We start from the raw sequence: 19162 nt of genomic DNA, 5'->3' as shown, positions 1-19162 counted from the left end.
GGCTAAAGTCTAAAAGTAAACATTATACATTCCTGCAATGATCATACAAGATATGAACAAAACAAAAAAGCACTGTTAACTTATTTTGAGAAGATAAGTATAAAAAATTAATCTGATCCCCATAATTTTCTGGTTACACTCATAATATGTCGGCAACACATAACACAAGCAATAAATAACCTTACATTTTGGCAAAAACATTATACACATAGAGTTGATTTATTAAGGCAATAGAGGCTGTTCACTTAGCAAATAACTTTGGAAAGTGAGATGGAGGAAATAAGGTAAACATCTGATTTCTTTAAATACCTAAATATGTACAAGGGAAATTATTTTAAAAAAACCAGGATGTTTGCTAGCACATGATTGAGTATTCAAAGTGGACACAGCTTAATCGTATTCACTAACATTTACTCTATTAAGTGAGCATCCTCTTCTCCTTTAATAAATTGACTTTAGGCCCTCTTAGGAAGTGTTGCTAAGTGTTATTGGAAAACAAAAACTATTGGTTTTGAGGGTGGAGTTGATAATAAAAAAACAAAACGTGTTAAGGGTAAAATGTCTCATAGCATTGAGCCAAAATGTTGCAGTCGTAAAGTTCGAATGGGTCATTTCAGAGTGCTTGTAGACACGCTGGTTATCAATAAACAGCTTTATGGTTTAGTTTACAATGTTTCAATTGCTTTTATGATTTGATTTTTCTAGGCTTCGTTCTTTGGGCATTAAGTGGCTATCAGTCCACCTACTGAATGAAAGAGATTCAAGATGCAAGCGCCCAGAGCTACAAGGAAGTGTCATATCTAAAGCTGTTAGTCTTTATATTACAGAGCGGCCAGTTGACCTAAAGCTGGATGATAAGGGAACATCATTTTTCAAGGTTAACATGTCCATTGATCTTTGTGTGTGTTGTTGCTGTTTTCTATTTATTCATAGTTGTTGAGGTCTTCATTTAAAAGTTGCCATTTTTATGTAATTTGATTCTTCCTATGCCTTTTATGTATGCAGTTCCTCTATCGTTTTGATAAACTAGGGAAATCTGGGCACTTCGACTTTAATGTTGGCCCTCTGGAGTATTTTTTCATTGCACTGCTGATAAGGCCATCAGCAGATCTGTATGAGATACATAGCTCAGCTTGGAGAAGAATCATGTTCTAGCACAATCCAAATGTCAAATAACTACCTGGTTAATCAAAAACAGTGATATGAAGTCCAATGTTACTAGATCTGGAATTTTGATAGAGCCTTGAGAACATTTGAGGAGCCTTGAGAAGATTTTTTGAACCTCACGAACATAATGTTTTTTGTTTTTTTTACCTGTAACCTTACCCTTTTATGTTTATTGAGAAGTCCATTGCATCAAGAATAATTGTTCACATTGTTTGTTGTTTTTGTGTACTGTGTTATTAGGTTTATTAGAAAAAAATAGTGAAGCTGAAGCATGAACGTGTTTACTGAAATCACATCACTGGAAAACCAATTCAGATTGCAGTTATGAGTTACTGCTTGTTGCCTTATTGAGAAGCCTATATGTGTGGAAAGGGGTTCTACTCTATTTAGCTAATTATGGGGTATCCCATAGTCTTTTTATCCCATAGTTCTCTTTAGAGTCACGGGAGGACATATACTAACCTTCCGTGACCCAAATCTCAGTATATAGCGGCTATTGCCCGCTATATACCTAAAGCGCTGCAGCTCGGACGGATCCCGACAGTACTGTCAAGATCCACCCAGCTGGCTGATTGACAGCGGGCTCTTCCTATCTAGAGGCAGAGCCAGCTGTGCCAGCCCTCTCCCCCTATCTGTTCCACCAGTCAGCGCTGAAGAGGATTGGAGAGGGGAAATCCCTGCGGGGAGGACTGACTGACGGTCACCGCTCTCTGCAGATGATTGGGAAATGATCGGGTATTCGTAGCATCAACTACGGTAGACATCTGTGGTCTCTAGTGATAAGTCAAACCAGCTTTCATCAACGAAAGCATAGCCAAAGCCTGGACTGACACAAATGCGCACACACCCCATCCTGTGTGTTCAGGTTTGCTATAAGGGCCACCGTACATTGTACAGAGACCTGTCTTGAGAAATATTTGTGATGACCCGCATTTGAAAATGATTGGCTATTATGCTAGGCTAGGATGCAGATCAGAAAAGTCACAAGTCGTCATCCCCAGAGCAGGGAATCAAAATGTTGAAGCTACAGAATTGGAATGACAGCCAGGCAACTCGTGATTTCAGGAGAGTTCAGCACTGTCGGCCTATATGTTTGTTTTATCATATTGCTCTTTGACAGCAACTTTTTGTGTGTCTCATAATCTTCATTATTGCGTAATAAGGCCGTACAATAGTTCTTTATTAACAGACCTGGGTTTTTTCAATATGTCTTGATTTTCTTTCTGTGACATCTAAACACAATTCAGGTTGTAGTTTTTCTATAACACAATTAGCCTTTGTTGTTCTTGAAGCTGAGTTTTTATTTCAGCGGGCAAGGATTTTTAATCAGTATGCCATGTGTATTGAATTTGTAGGCAGAGACTGTCAAGAAAGTGGCTGAAATCTTAACTTCAGAAAGTGTGGACATAGCACTACGCACATCAGCCGCTGAACAGCTGGCAGTTCTAACACAAGGTAAGATAAGCAAGAGGTTTGCTTTCCTTCTTTTCCTTTTAACCTGAAAATAATCGATTGGATTAACTTTCTCTTCTGCAGAAAGAATACATCAGCAGGTCACAGCAAATCTGTTTCATTTGTTTTTCTGGCATCTCTACTACAATGAAAAAGTGCATCTTGGGCTTTTCGCCATGGTGCCTCCGTTTCTCAGGTTTGTAAGGCCGCGACTTGGTCTTCTGTTCACACCCTTTGCCAAGTTTTATAAGGTGGATGTTTTGGCATCTGCGGATGCTGGTTTGGAGCGCAAAGTGTTGCAGGCGGCCGTTTGAGGGAATTTTTTTGTTTAAGTTGGGTTTGTTGTTTCTGTTGGCCCACCCCTCTTTTTTGGTACTGCTCTGTGACGTCCCTACAGTACATGATCTCCGATCTGTTCCCTGTGTCCTTCAATGAACGGGAGAGAAAAGAGAGAGTTTAATACTACTTTAAATCTAAGGGCAAACATAAGGCTGACGGATACACGTACAGAGAGTCTCTGAGTGGAGTTAAAAACCGAGCGGCTTTTATTGATGTTAGCATATAACATAACTCCTTTGGACGAAGTGCTATAGCATAAAACGCATCTAGGCATTTTGTAGCTGTGGTTATGTGCTAACTTTAGTAAAAGCCTCCTGATTTTTGACCCCGCTCATAGACTCTATCTGCGTACAGGCATCGGACCGATAGCTAGGCAAAGTTGTAGGGTCATAGGAAGGAGAGAGTATGGTTACATGCTGAACCCCTAATGGTAGTGGTATTTGTTTGTTTGTGTTTATTATATTATTTTTGTTGGTTTGGGTTGGTAAAGTTAGAACATATTGGGTAAGATCAGTGGTATGTGGCAAGGAGGGTAAATGATCATGGTCAGACATCTGACCAAATTTATCCTAAACACTGGCTTTATAAAGGTGCACTCACGCTGTACATTATTAGCTCTTTCAAATGTTCTTACTGACAAGCAGGTTTATGTACAAACTTGCGATTTACAAATGTAAACATTAAAAAACAGCTAAAAATAGGATTTTGGTACTCACCGTAAAATCCTTTTCTCTCCGTTCATTGAAGGACACAGGGAACAGATTGGAGATCATGTACTGTAGGGTAATATCGCCACCTGCAGGAGAAGGACGCTAGGCACAAAAAAACTAAAGACCAATTACAGCCTAGGGGCGGCCCCTGCCGGTGGCCAAACCCCCCACCTGCTGACAAGTCTCCAGTTTAGTAACAAGCAGTAAAGGAGTACACACCCACATAGAGGGGCGGGCCCTGTGTCCTTCAATGAACGGAGAGAAAAGGATTTTACAGGAGTACCAAAATCCTATTTTTTTCCAATAATGTATCAAGATCAAACAAATATGCTGTATATTGCCCAGCAAATAATTTTGGCCCAAGTAGTTACAGTCATCATGTGTGCAGCATCTGCCCATCTACTTGCATGGTGAAAGTAAGAGGGTATCAGGGGGAGGGTAATGCCTTGCCTTGCTTAGCCTGTGTGTTTGCGGAGACGAGCACAGCTTACTAACACAAACAAGGGTGGGTCCATACGACTTTTCAAGTGAAAGTAGCCACCCTAAAACAGGATATCAGGGTGCTCAGGGGAACAGTTGATTTTGCAGGAAGCTAAAACTTTTAAACATCATGAAGCAGCAGCCATTGTAAGCCATTTCATCATTATTTAAAAGCTTAAATACCTTTTGACCTTAGTGTCACTTTAACTACTGCACTGAGAACCAGTACAAGGACTAGCATCCTAAACTATACCCCTAACTGATTGCCATGCATTTCCTGCTAGTATATGGTACAGTCCAATTAAATACAGACATGCAGAGCAGCATGCATTGTTGACAGACTCGGGTACTGTTTGTGGATATAACGGACATAACTGAGAGTAATAGTTTATTATGTAATGGTACAACTAACAGATATTGCTCGGAGTAGATTATCTATGCAGTCATTTTAGTATTGCAACTGGACATTATTAAATAGTTTTACATAAACAATTATTATTACCTGGGCCTAGCACTATTTATTAATGTTTATCAAACTAGATCATGTCTGATATTTTGTACTAATATATAATGCGTTGATTGATGGGGTTAATTACTTTTTATTATCATATAAAATATCTATATATTTTTTTTCTCTTTTGGATACTGTACGTTTCCTACAGTCTTGGTTTACTATTGAGCAATTGCAATGAACACTATTTAGCCTTTTGCATTATGAAACAGAATGATAACAAATATACAAGATGTATCAATTCATACCACATGTATGAATTGTGTGATAGATTTGAATGTGAAGATCCTGCTTGTGATACATTATTGATCATCAATTTTATTTGATGAATCATAAATTATTAATATGGGTGTAGTAAATGCAGTTATTTATATTAGTTCAAGTCTCACACTGTACCTTATTTATAGTCCTGTACCACCATTTTAACTCGTATGAATTGCCTTAGAATAGGTTGGTTTCTGAATATTATTTGCTTACAATTTCTTACTTTTATCTACAGCTACTACAATGCACAGTGTGGTTAAAGAGCTGAAGGTTGTGGAGACTATACGTAATGTACTGCAGAAATGTGTGCACCAGGATGGACAGGTTAGTACAATTATTGTACAAGGTCTATTTCATTACAAGTCATCATCACTGGTGCATATTTGTTGAGGACAAAGACAGCACATCATTTTAAATCTGATTTAAAGTGTATCCATATGTAAAACATCTTTCTTTCTTATCCATTGAGGCACACTGCTGCCTACAGGAGGCTGTAGGCCAGCCCAGCATAACCCCTCTTACTTCCCGCATGCTTCGTTTTTTTTGTTATTGTCCTAGGAGGATGGATGTCTTTTCTTTATGTCCTTTTCACCTCTGCTGTTTTAAAAACTACCATTTTTTGCTATCACTTTTTTACTCTAAACTATTTTTTCCAGTCAAGACTGTTCTCTACATCACTGCTGGAACTGTCTCTCTAATTAGAACTATCTGGTGTGACCATCCTTTACCTGGCTTTTGGAGTACCGTGTCTGGCCTCTGCTGGACTAGACATTGCTGAAATAGCCTGGACGTGACCTTCGGGCACTGGGTCCCCGTGTGGTAAAAGTTAGCTGTCAAGCGCTTTGCAGATTCAGGGCTGTGGACACCGGCACTCCAGATTTGCAAAAAAACGTCTATTTATTGACGTGCATCATATTAGCAAACAACGTATGCTTTGCCTGATGAAGGGGATCCCGTGCGACCCCGAAACGTTCGTTGTTTGCTACTATGATGAAGAGCCATGGAAATGCTGGCATGCCTCTTTTGTCAGTACATGTGCATAGGGCACTTTGGGTGAAGTACAAGACCACAGGACCCCTTGTGTAAAAAGCATTTGATCCGCATGGCCTTCAAGGAACAGCAATTCTTTGAACCAGCTCTTGACCACATCTTCAAGAATGCTACTGGTGGCAAGGGTACCCATCTTCTTCAGCAGAAGAAGCCTAAGGAATAGACTGCAAAGTTTTTTTTTTTTTTCCCCCTCTCTAGCTGTTAAGAAACACTCCTTTTTTTTTCTACTTTATCTTTACCTCCTCATTGAAACCCCCAAGCCTGGCTCCCTGTCCACCTTTAATACCTGATAATCAGAGTCTGTCAATCCTCAGACAAGTCTTGCTTTGCATGAAGGAGCATCGAGAATGCTTTGAAAAGGGAGGGAGATTTGTTAACTTTTTCAGATATATGGACTGGTTGCATCCCTGATGCTTGGGTGTAGGAGGTGGTGTTCCAGTGCTACAAATTGGAGTTTCGCTCTCAGGCCTCTCCTCGGTTTCTCCTCAACTTCCTGTGTCAATGCGCAGATTAGCAAATCTCCATTGAGCTCTCTTGGGTCTTCTGAATCAAGGTGAATTGTCCCAGTTCTTGTGACAGTATGGTTCCGGGGGGATTTACTCCAATCTGTTCACTGTTCCCATAACCGAGGGGAAATTCACCCCATTCTGGCTTTTAAAACTCAGTTTCACTACAGACCTCTGCATTGCAACATTTCTCAACAGATCAATTTGTGTGTCACAAGGGATCAGGTTTTCTTTGGCTTAGAAATCCAGCTCTGGAGTCTGGGAAGTCCTTCCTTCCAGTCTTTTGGAGGATCCACATGGCAGATGCTAGCCTATTTGGCAGGGGAGCAGCCCTGTGGGTGCAGGAGACTTGGTCATCGGGCAAGTCTTGTCTGCCAATCAACATCCTGGAGCTTCAGACAATTTAGCTGTCTCTGCAGTTTTAGATCATCCTGCTGAAGGATCATCCAGTTCGGATTCAGTCGGCACGGTGGTGACATACACAACAGATGGTGTGTTACGCCAGAATCTCCTGTTTAAAGGACTCAATTGCCACCCTGCTTCACGGTCGCTGGCTTTCAGAACATAGCTGTTGAAGGCCTGGTTCTGAGGGACAGGGGCATCTCTGAATTTTTGATTCCTATAATGATAAAAGCTAGGAAGTCGTCTTCTTGCAGGGTCTACCATCGGACATAGAAGGCATATTTCCTTTGGTGTTGGTCTCTGGGCTTTAACCCCATGAGTTCTTCCATGGAACAAATCCTCTCTCGTAGTTCTGGATCTGGACTAGCGTTTGTTTCCCAGCACTCAGTACTCTCATGGGTCAGGCTTCCACCCTTCCTGCCCTGTTTTAGGGACCACTTCTTGATTAAGACTACTGTACAGTCTTAATCCATTCCTTTCCCCATTGGCTCTGTAGGACCTGAATCTGGTTAACTGTTGTTTGAACCAATTTATTTCTCTACTCTCACCCACAAGGTGGCTTTTCTTGTAGATGTCACCTCTGTGGGACGAGTGTCTAAAGTAGCAGCCCAATCCTGCAAACAACTTTCTGAGCTTGCATAGAAATAAAGTAGTGTTGAGGCTAAGGGTTCCCCTTAATTGTCTGGATGTGTTTCAGGCTGCCTTATCCTGCAAAGAACCCTTTCTGATTTTGCATAGGGGCAAAGTGGTGTTGAGGCTTAGGACTTCCTTCTTGTCTAAGGTAGTTTCTGCCTTTCACTCAAACCAGGGCATTGGTCCTGGTGTTAACAGTTACTGTTAAGGGGTAAAATGGTCTGTCCTTGTCTCTCCATTGTGCTCCTGCATGGTCACTTGGGCTCTGATGAAGACTATAAGTGGCCATTTCAACATACAAATGCAGGCATATTCCTGTTGTCACCATCAGAAACCCTGCCCGGAGAAATAGTATGTAGCCAAGCTGGAATGTATGCATGTAGATAGGAAGTGGCAGTAGGATATCTGCAGCACTGAGATGCAGCAAAGAAGGAAAATGGTAAACACAAGTATTTTATTTTTAAGAAAATAACAACATTTTGATACATTGTGCTTCATTAAATATCATTCACACTGACTTTAGCATAAATTATTAAAAAATGTTGTCCCTTTAACATAATTATTGTTGTTATTAATATTATGATTACTGTTATTATTAGTAGTAGCAGCAGCAGCATTCAGGGTCTTCTTCTTTTTTTAATTTTTTTTAGGCTGGCAAGTTTATTTAATTTCTACATAATAAATGGAATAGCAGAGAACATTGCTGTGAGGCTTTACTTAAGTTGCATACATAGACTGTCCTGTATCAAATATGTCACATGAAATTCTCTGAATTACCCTAAAGGACACAAATTTGAATTGTTTCATTTTTAACTTCTGCTTGAATGTTTGCAGTTTAAAACTAATGCATTGGTTTGATCAATGAGTACATTTTTCTTTTAGGCTAACTTTCATATGTGAAGGTCAAAGTTTAACAAACCTTTTTTTTATGTATATGTAAGTCTTACAGTCATTTTCTCAGTCAAGCAGTAAAGTAAGTTCCTATTTTAATCTACAGGCTTTTGAGTGTATGGTTTGCCCATGCTTAACACTCCTACGAAAGTTGGTGTATGCTGATCCTGTAGTGCGCCTTACACTGGCACAGGAGCCAGATTTCCTCCTTACTTTGTTCAGAGGTAGGATGTTTCTATTGCAGTTCTGCTCCATAGTGCATACTATTAGATCTGTAAAGTCTGTGTGATGAGTCTTAATCTTGAATCTCTAATTATTTTTTAAAGAATAGAACAGGGGACATGTTTTTGTTTTTTTAATTCAGACTGTCATGAAATAAAATAGCTTCTCCTGGAAGCAGTCATTCTCATCCCCTGCTGCATACTTATTCCAGAGTAGTGAAGTTGAACCTAAGCTGCTTCACTATAGGTGTAACATAGGTGACTGAGAACTAGTATGCAGCACTGGCGTCAGAGAGTCTCTTCTGACTTGAAGTAAAATGCCTGTGTGAAAAGCTTCCAACTTCTAGTTCCCTGTAAAAGGATTCTGTCACAAAGCAAAACACTTTGGAAGATATGACTCTGGTTAAAGCAGTCATTACCCTACTTCCGACTTCATAATTATTCTGGATGATAGTAGATAGAATCAGTCTCACTGTCCTGAAATAAGTATCCAGCAGTACAAAGAATTACATCTTCTACCAAAGCTTTCTCACATGGTTAATTTGCTGCAACGAGGTTCCCTTCAATATCCCTTTCCCCTCTATTGCATATTTTGGGGACGTATGCTTACCTAGTTGCGTTTCATCACACTGGCAGGATACAAATTAAAAAGACAAAGACCAGTTATACAAATGGTAAGAAGACCAAAGTCTAATGGAACATACTTACACTAGAATGATGTGTTTTCAGTTTTCCGTATTTAGCTGAGCCACTGAGGGAAGTCAAGCATTGGAGTCTGAGGCATAATTAACACTATAATCACACAAGGTGTATCTAAACCCAAACCTTTAGCAATCTTTAAGTGTGATGGCTGCATCAGGCCCTTTTTTCAGACGGTGTTCCCTAACTTTCACCTGGTGATCCAGCCAGTAACTTGACTAACAAATGAAATCTAAACTCCGGCCAGCACTTTTTAGGCAATTACAGCAATACGTTTTACATAAATAAATAAGAGCAAGACTTAAAGACCAAACTGTGGGAAAAATGATTTTTTACACACTGCACTAAGTATATAAATTATCATTTACAATGTGTGGAGGGCTGCTGCAAAGTATCAAAATGTATCTTGCAACATGCATGGAGGAGGAGCTGATGTCAAATCCTTGTCTCCTTCGCTGCTTCTCCAATCACGGAATGCCTTGTATTCTTTGAGAAAAATACAAGGCATTTTGTGAAAGGGCATGTAGTGAAGAGGGGGGAAGGAGGGATTCTTCACTCCCCACAGCGCCCAGAAGCCCAGAGTTGTGTAGGAGGCAGCGTGCTGAAAGGTTATACTATACAGCGGCCCTTTCTCACATTACGTACAAGTAATTAGCGATAGTTTACACACCCAGTGCGGTGCGTAAATAATATTTTTTTAACCATTGTAAACACCTCCGTTACTGTTAATGTGACACTAAACTTGGAGTTACATCTTAAAAATACATTCAAGTATCATAACTATTAACAAAAATGTATCTTATTTGTGTATTACTCAGCTGTAGATCCTCTAATAATTTCTGAATTCGTGCTGACACCTTCCTTCTGGTGGGTGGCTACTTTTGTCCCCCATGGTTCCTGTGTGTGTTTTGTAAAGTAGCCACCGCTTTAAGATCACTCCTGCCACATTTGCTGGACAGCTTGGTCTGTTAAAGTAAAACTTACTGGCCAGATCACCAGGTCAAAAAAGAGGTATAAAAAGAAAAGGAATGCAACCACCACATTTATTGATTGGTATGTAGCAAAATATTACATTTTGGCTTTGGGGTTTAAAGATGCTTCAAGCAGGGTGAATTCAAGAACTGGAGCTTGTTTTAACTACATGGCAATTCCAAACATCATGTCATTGAGTCTGAACTTGTAGTTGGGAGAGCTCTGACCCCAATTTGTTTGCATGGGGCTCAAATAGCAAATCTAAAAAACTATATATAATATGTTTGGGTACATTTAGTAAGCAAGTATATTACTGCCGTGGAAGAATCACACAGCAAAAATGTAAAAAGTGTGTCAGTCATTTATGAACAGAACCTGAAAACTAGCTCAGTCATGAAGGGGTTAAAGGGGAAGACCAGGATTTTCAAACATTAACCCTTGCAGTGGAGCTACCGCTCCACTGCAAGGGTTAACTGCCCTTTTTGGTCTAGGGTCACAAATAAAGAAAATATACTTACCTGATATCATCTGGCTGCTATACTGCTGGTCCCTGCAGCCTCTTCTCCCCCTGGTCTCCGTCGGTCTAAGACCCCATGACATTATCATGTCTAACAGGTCTATGAGACATGAAGATGTTGAGGGACATACCCTAGCCAAGGTGTGGGAGGAGAGAGGTAAGCGGTTACTGCTGCTCGAGGATTGGATGAGTATATATGAGTTAACCCTTGCAATGTAGGGGTAGCCCCATTGCAAGTTTTAACATTTTAGAATCCTTGAGTTCTTTAAGGTAAAATAAATATTAAAGTTGAGTTATTTTTCTCTTTTGGCATGAGCTTTTGTGGTCATATATTTCAATTTCACAAAATATACACAAATATGGTTTACTTTATAATAAAATAGATATGTATTAAATGCACCCCTTAATCACAGTAGTCCTACCTGGGAAACATCGTTGTCAATACTTTTTTTTTTTTCCAGTGTCTCTGCTTTTGCAGAATGATTGTTCAGCTCTAAATGAAGCCGCAGTGGTACTATGTCTACTTCTTTTTGATGACATTTCGAGAACAGACGCGTGGTAAGAATGACTTATATTATTTTGTTAATATGCATTTCAGTAGAGCTTTCAGTTAACACATTTGGTTTTATTACCAGTATTACATGCAAGATCTATATCCAGTTTTAAATTGTCTGTCTACACTACTATTCTAGCAAAATAGTGGTGTCTGTTACCAAGAAACAGCACACTATTTTATTCCATTTAAAGGAGTACTTGACTAATTTTTGTTAGGGAACAGTCTCATTTTCATTCTTGTTTTTTATAAATGATGTATAAGTCACTCCATCTGTGAGAGAGTGGCTTATTTTTTATGACCTTGAGGCAAGGGCAATGGTGCAGAATTCCTTGGCATTAGAATCCCTCTAACCACACCCCACGCAACTAAAATGTTCATTTCAAATGACGTTTTGTCTCCAGAGGGATTTTGTCTGGAGAAACGTATAGGAGATGCTTCCATTGCTATTAAATGGCAATAATATTTCTGGACACATTTCTGGCTGCATGCTATTTCCAGGTAATTGATAGTGTGATACAGATAACAGCCTACACCTTCAAGATGATGATGGCAAGTACCATTTCTTTATCTTCTGTTCAGGGACATAAGAAGTCATAACCGTTGGGCTAAACCGGCAAACAAAACAATTGTGGCCAGCCCGGGATAACCCCTCCTACCATGCCTCAGTTTTCTTGCTAGTGTCCTAGGAGGATGGATGTAATTTCTTCAGCTGTCCTGAGAATAGTCTAACTGTTGTGATAGCTTTTTTCCTTCAATGTTTTTTCAATCAAGATTTCTCACTATATCTCTGTTTGAGCTGGTGTCTAGATGGCAGCTATCCAGATTGGCTTTTCCTCAGCCTAGTTTTAAAGTGTTGTACGCAGACCCCACTGGTGGTCTTACACTGCAAAAAAACTTTTCTGGTTTTGCATGGGGAAAAGGTGGCGTTGAGGCACAGGACTTTCTTTTTGCATAAGGTCATTTTTGCCTTTCACCTCAGCAAGGACATTTTTCCTAAATTCCACTGTCCAGCTCCAGTTCACTATTTCCCTCCATTGTCTATCTTTCATCCACGGCTTCCTTTAGAAATACTGATACATTTGTAGTCATTACATATGGTCCCCGTGAAGGTGAACCAGCTTCTCATTCCACCATGCAAACTATCATCCACCCTTTCCTGTCAAGGTCTACTAGATCTGTGAGTGCTTTTTGTGTTGCATTAAGCAACTGTTTTCCACATTTGCAAGGCTTGCACATGGTCTTCTGTTCACACATTTTCCAAGTTCTACCATGTGGATGTTTTAGGCCCCTTTTCTGTTGACAGCTACAGACGTAAGGTCCTGCAGATGGGTCTTTGAGCTACATGCAGTCCCCAGTTTTCTGTTGTATTTTTTGGCCTGTTAGCTGTGTTGCCCACCTCTTCCTGACAGTTAATCACTTCCCAGAGAAAAGGATTTTATGGCGAGTACAAAAATCATATTTGTATCCTGACAGGTTCCCTTTAAACAATATTAGTAAGAATTATTTGCCCCCTAACCAGCTACGTAAATGCATTTTTCTGTGAAATAAAAAAAGATGTGTTGTTGTGGGGTCCCTGTGATACTACAACGTTGACCCATGCAAAAGAATTAAAGAAAAAACTGGTACATTTTATGGCTGCCCTCTTTTAAGCATGTCATTTCTGCCCAAAAAAAGAAGAAAAAAAAGGTTGGTTTCCATGTTGCTGTAAAGGCTTTTAAGGGTTTCCTTATGTGCTATACTTTGCATGGTACAATGATGGGGATGGCCACAGACATACAGTGGAAATAGTGACTGGCCAAGCTGGATTTTTTTGGCCGTTCATTTAGCTTTCCATGAGTTAAGGCTGCCGCTAGAGATGTTGCATCCGCTTCTCTGTGCCCAGACTCAGCTCTACTGAGACATATTTACTGGCATAGCTAAAGTCAGCGGCTCCGTTACATGCTCCTGCTGTCAGGTCCCCCCGTAATATTTTCCCATTTTTTTAAGATACTTTTTATGCAAACTAAATGTTTACTTTGTTTATGGGCTATTTACATTTTTTGTCACGTACAGGTCACACAGTAAATCCAGTAGCACACCTCCGTTTAGCTTGCCTGTAGCTGTATCTAGAAGGTAAATATATATATATATATATATTTTAACAGATACTTTCTGCTGTAATTTAAATAAAAAAGTGAAATTAGGGATGTTCAGATACCGAATACCGTTCTTAGTACATGTACTGATACCTTTCCAGCTCCATGACTGGACTATAGAAAAATTAAAAAGCTAGGAAGCAGCTGCCATTCTTAAGGAGCATACAGAGCTCCTGGAATTTGAGCGTCCCTGTTTTAATGTATGATTTCGTTTTGGCGATACATTGGCGCATCCGTGATTTCTTTCCTCCCCGCTGGGCGCTGCTCTGTGTCCCAGCAGGGAGGAGAGAAAGTGATAGCCGCCACAAGAGTGATGTGAGCGGCCGGTGTCTCTCCTCCCACACCGCTCGGCCGCCTATCACAGTGCGGCAGAGCGGTGTGGGGGCGGAGACTGCGCTGTCACAGTAGGCTGGGCTTTCCTCTCTACACCGCTCACTCAGCCTCCTGTGACAGCGTGTCAGAGAGGAGAGCAGGCTACATACACTCAGCGATCAGTGATCGCTGAGTGTTTGTAGATAATTGAGGGTATGGTTAATATATCCTCAATTATGAATGAATGGGAAGTGATCTATATCAACTCCTGTTCATTCATAATTGTGGTTATAGTAAACAAACTATATTCTCAAGTTATCAATAAACAGGAACACTCATAGAGGATTCCTGTTCATTGATAACAGGGGACACAGAAAAAGAGATTGAGGGCTCTCTGTTCTCAATCTCTTTTTCTATTTTAAATTTTAAAAGGGAAATATCAGGGGTTTAGACCCCATAGTGTGTTACTGATGGTAGCCTTTGTTACGTTGGTCCCAGTTCTCTGCAGGTCATTCACTAGGTCCCCCCGTGTGGCCCTGGGATTTTTGCTCACCGTTCTTGTGATCATTTTGACCCCACAGGGTGACATCTTGGGTGGAGCCCCAGATCGAGGGATCAAGTGATCGAGGGATCAGTGGTCTTGTATGTCTTCCATTTTCAAATTTTTGCTCCCACAGTTGATTGGTTCACACCAAGCTGCTACAAGTACTGATACATTTTTGTTTATTGTCATGTGACAGTTTTTCTAACACAATGCAGACTAATGATTTCAGAATAGTGGTGGAACGTCTGAGCCAGGTCCCAGCTGCAACCCGAGTACTTCTCGTGAAAATGCCCAGTATCGGCACTGGTATCTGAACATCCCTAGTTTATATGCATATATGTCCACTGTTCTACCACTATGTTTGCAAGTCTTTTCATCCACCATGACACATGTATTCCACAGTATATACTAGAGGGTGTTTACACCATTATTTAGAATCATGGTCAGGTCCTTTTTAAAGAAATTCTCTCCCTTTTGTAAAATTAACCTAAACACCTTCCTCCACGGCCCCTATTGTCTACAGTATGTGAGTATGCCAGCTTTGTGAAATGCTGGAACTGCACATTAGATGTTTGGCTAAACACATAATTGGATCCTGCTTTTAAATGTAACTACAGACAAAAATGTTTCCATTTTTTTGATGGGAAGGGTTAGAACCTTTGCTATTTTGAATGTTTTGTGTCTCTCCATTCACAAAATGTTAGCTCATTTCCTGTTATAGTAATGATGGTCACAAAGACAGGAGATTTCTCCAGTGGAGACATATATAGCAACAAAACCCCTTTTTCAGTAGTGTGTCAAAGGTTAGGGCCCCTTTCAGGATTATATTGCTGTCATTTTCCCTTTTGGAGGATTCTCTTCTATTCTATCTTACATCCTGTCACCGGAGAGGGAAGGGACAATACATCCTCTCAATGATGATACAGCAATAAAAAATTGAGAGAGGTTCTAACCCACCTCTACTCCATCCACATTTACAGAAATGGTGACAATTGCACTTTCATTCTGTATTTGCATTAGCAAAAAAATATGATAGTTACCTTTTGGGTAGTAAAAATATCCTACTAATATTGGCTTTGAAGTCTATGGTCACAGTGGCAATTGGTCTGTATCGCATATGTGGAGCTAATATGACCACATTGTGTGATCAAGTGTTCTCTGTAGAATCAAATGAGGAAAACACAAATATTGGTAGTTGGGGTTAAGACACTACACATTTGCTCTTAAAGTGACACTGTACTCAGGAGTTTATTCTTAAAAATGCATGCAAGTACCTTAACTATTAACAATAAATGTATCTGATTTGTGTATCACTCTGCTGTAGATCATCAAATCATCTCTGAATTGGTGCTGACACTGTCCTTCCTTCTGGAGGGTGGCTACTTTTGTTCCCGATGGTATCTGTGTTTGTTGTAAAGTAGCCATCACTCCAAGCGCACTCCCGTGATAGACTACAATCTCATGGTTAGTTTACTAATTTGTCTTGAGATTGTAATCCGTCACAGGAGCGAGCTTGGAGAAAAGTAGCCACCCTCCAGAAGGAAGGACAGTGTCCGCACCAATTCAGAGATGATTTGAGGATCTACAGCTATTTTCTTAATAGTTAAGGTACTCAAATGCATTTTTAAGATTTAATGCCCGAGTTTAGTGTCACTGTAAGTGTCATAATGTCCTGGTCAAATATATTGCTGCGATTCTGTCAAGAGACAAGGCTAGCAACAATTCTTTTGTAATTTACCCAAACATACCGATGACAATTGCATGTCAACTTACGACATAACTAACAGATATTTATATTAAGGTCATGCAGTTTGTGTTTCATCTCCCTGGAATTGTATTACATAATTACCTATATTTCAGATTTAACCTTCCTGTCAGTGCAAGCACTCATCATGCAGTAAGCCCATATACTATGTCTTCTCCTTTATCCTCTGAATGGCTAACAACAAAGTCAGTAGCAGACATGCTTCGGATGGCTTGGAATTTGTCTTGGTACCAAGGGATTGATAACCTCTTGTCAAGTATAGACAAGAACCAGCATGAAACGGTGCAGTAAGTTGTTATTCCTTACATAGAGTTGGTTAGAGTTTTCATATGTGTTACAGTGTCCTTCTGCACACTATATTTGTATGTCTGCTGGTACTGTTTTATCTTATCAATAAAAAAAAGTAGAAAAATAAACATGCACAGCGTACTATTCTACAGGATCCCAGGCTGAATAACAGAATTGAGCAGGTGCAGCCCTAAAAAGTAATGGAAATCACTTGTATAGATAAAACATATTAAAACAAATGCTTGCAGGCCTTCTTCTGTTTAGAAACGGCGATACCTTAACCCCTTCATGACTGAGGCCTTTTGTTTGTACCCATGTTATATTCCACATTTTAGGCCTGAAAATTACTTAAAACCCCCCAACATTATATATTTTCTGAATGCCAAGACCCTATAGAATAAAATGGTGGTAGTTGCACATTTTTATGTTGCGCAATATTAGCGCAACTCCTTATTAAACCCCAATATTTAGTGAAAAATTTAATTAAATGCCCCAAAACACAACAAAATACCCATTTTTTTAATGAAATATAAAAGATGAGGTTACAACGAGTAAAACGATACCCAACATGCCCAGGTTACAAATTGCGTGCGTCTGTAAAACGGCAAATATCGCTTCTGTTGTAAAGCCGACAGTCGGCTCTACAAGTTTAAACAGAGTCCCGGCGACAAAAGTCACCGGGAGTCTGTTTGCAGTTCACAGATGAGATTTACTTGGATGGTACTGGTGATGTAGGCTTCCCAAGATGCATATGTGAGGTCAGGGCTACATCACCTGTGTCTCACCCAACCAGGAAGTGGAAAAACAGTAATTGTAAGTTAAAGCAAAAAAATGTTTAACAAAAGAATGTAAGGTGATTTCATATCAGCACGCAGAACTGCACGCTGTTGTGATTTTTAATGAACAGGGGTAAAGTTCTGCTTTAACATAAAATCAATGAAGTTTCCCAAATGAATGCCACATTGAGTGTTAGAATTTCATTTGTTCGAGCAAAAAAAGTCATCATTCTTTTTTTTTAAATTTTCCATCACTTTGATCATCGATTTTTATTAGGCACTCGAATAAACGTTCCGAATGAAAACAAACTTTTTCCCACGAAATTCTACTGGTGCATGGCCAGCTATATGACGGACAGGTCACAGAATTCTGCAGGCCGTGCTTTTCAGAATGATATTCCCTTCCCTTGAGTTTGCCTTTACACATTAGTATTACAACCAGCTACAAATGTTTGCTAAGGCTATATTGTAGTTTCTGCGTGCGAGTGCATTCCATTTTCAGATTGAGACTCTGTTTTTCCCTCTCAAGTTTTTTAGAGACATTAAAGTTATCCTCAGAAGAAGTTCTAACATTGAAGATGACACACTCAGCCACTGGACTGCAAGATTGCCTGAGTTATATCGTTCAGGCTGTGTCTCATGGGGAAGTGCGTTCTGCTGTTGCTAGGATGAATTTTTATCTCCTAAATGACAGATTGGTTCTAAACTGCCTCACTGACTATAACATGTCCGCCTTGAAGTGTTTGCCTTGGCATACTGCACTGAGCAGGTGAGAAGCCGTGCACAGATACTAATCTCTGCGATACAAGTAAAATATTCATACGTGTGCATGATGAATACAGCGGCAAAAAGGATTTGAGCTTCTCAAGTATTTAATTTGAGATTCAGGCATCATTAAGATTGCTTATTTTTTTGGAGTAAAGCAAGCTACTTTTGCTCACCTAATTTGTGCAGTCAATTATTTTACAGCAAGGTGAAATATGTTATCAACCCAAATGAATGCAAACCTCAGGTGACTGTTATGTATTATGTTTTTCCAGTTGATGGCAATTTTCTGTTCATTTTCTGTTTTCACTTATTAAAATGTTAACTTTCTGAATTATGTTTCCCAAATATATTTGGTTGGGCAGCAATGTTATTAATCCTAGATTGTATCTGTAGGCTGTAGTATGATAAAATGATGTTGGCTGCTTTGTCCTTGACTTACTCGGTATTAGAATCTTTTATTGGTTAAACTATTAGGAAAATGCAAGAAAGAGAAAATCTAATCTAAAAAAGCTGTAAATGGGAGTGTTAAAGCTGAACTCTGGGCACAACAACCTTCATCTAAATATATTTTTCAATAGTCACAAAGGATATAAATTCCCTTTTGTGTACACAATATGCCTTTACAAACCCAGATATCACCTTGTAAATTATCACAGTGCTGTACATAGCCGGTGCAGAGAGCAGAGCAGTGGGAGGGGCCCGGCAGGCCCCGTTCACTACAGGCTGTCTGCAGGAAATACAGGAGGGAGATATACAAGACCAGTCACTCTGCACAAGGGGATAGAGCAGCAGCAACTGGTCTTTTTTACAGGAAGCTCCTGCACAGAGGTGAGGTTTCACATTGGATTACTGCACCGATCCAGACAAAATGTACAAAGCACACCAGGATTTACTGTAGGTATGAACACACACAGCTCTTGTATTATGACAATATTTGCTTATATTGGAGTGCCCATTTATGTGTGTGCATTGTATTTCAGCATGTTTTCACACATGTAAAGCTGGCCATACATTATGCAAATTTCACATATTGGGTGCCGATGTAGTCACCCTTTTTGGCTGCCATCCTTTGATCAGCTGATCGAAGGAGTTAATCGGAACAGCTTTGAACTAACAGAGCTAGCAGCTGGCTCTGTCTGGGTATTTTGACAGCGGCCCGCAGCCACTGTCAAAATACTAAAGAAACAGCAGGGATTCCTCGTCG

At 39.9% G+C, this 19162-nt stretch overlaps 1 protein-coding gene across 1 annotated transcript in view; it reads left to right on the top strand.

Annotated features, from left to right (window-relative positions):
* The window catches only part of LOC108792405 (rotatin-like), a gene marked incomplete at its 3' end in the record, with an annotated part of 117168 nt that overhangs the window by 60592 nt on the left and 37414 nt on the right, over positions 1 to 19162 (top strand). The window contains exons 19-26 of the mRNA XM_018563179.1: positions 706 to 877; positions 2523 to 2622; positions 5159 to 5247; positions 8512 to 8629; positions 11276 to 11372; positions 13423 to 13482; positions 16222 to 16413; positions 17720 to 17959. Coding sequence (XP_018418681.1) covers positions 706 to 877; positions 2523 to 2622; positions 5159 to 5247; positions 8512 to 8629; positions 11276 to 11372; positions 13423 to 13482; positions 16222 to 16413; positions 17720 to 17959 — 1068 coding nt within the window. The remainder of the gene's footprint in view (positions 1 to 705; positions 878 to 2522; positions 2623 to 5158; positions 5248 to 8511; positions 8630 to 11275; positions 11373 to 13422; positions 13483 to 16221; positions 16414 to 17719; positions 17960 to 19162) is intronic.

This window comes from Nanorana parkeri, unplaced genomic scaffold (genome assembly GCF_000935625.1).
Source record: "Nanorana parkeri isolate BGI_ZX_2015 unplaced genomic scaffold, ASM93562v1 scaffold638, whole genome shotgun sequence".
Lineage (NCBI taxonomy): Eukaryota > Metazoa > Chordata > Amphibia > Anura > Dicroglossidae > Nanorana > Nanorana parkeri.
The sequence above is the reverse complement of the archived record's forward strand: the minus strand, read 5'-3'. Positions and strand labels throughout refer to the sequence as shown.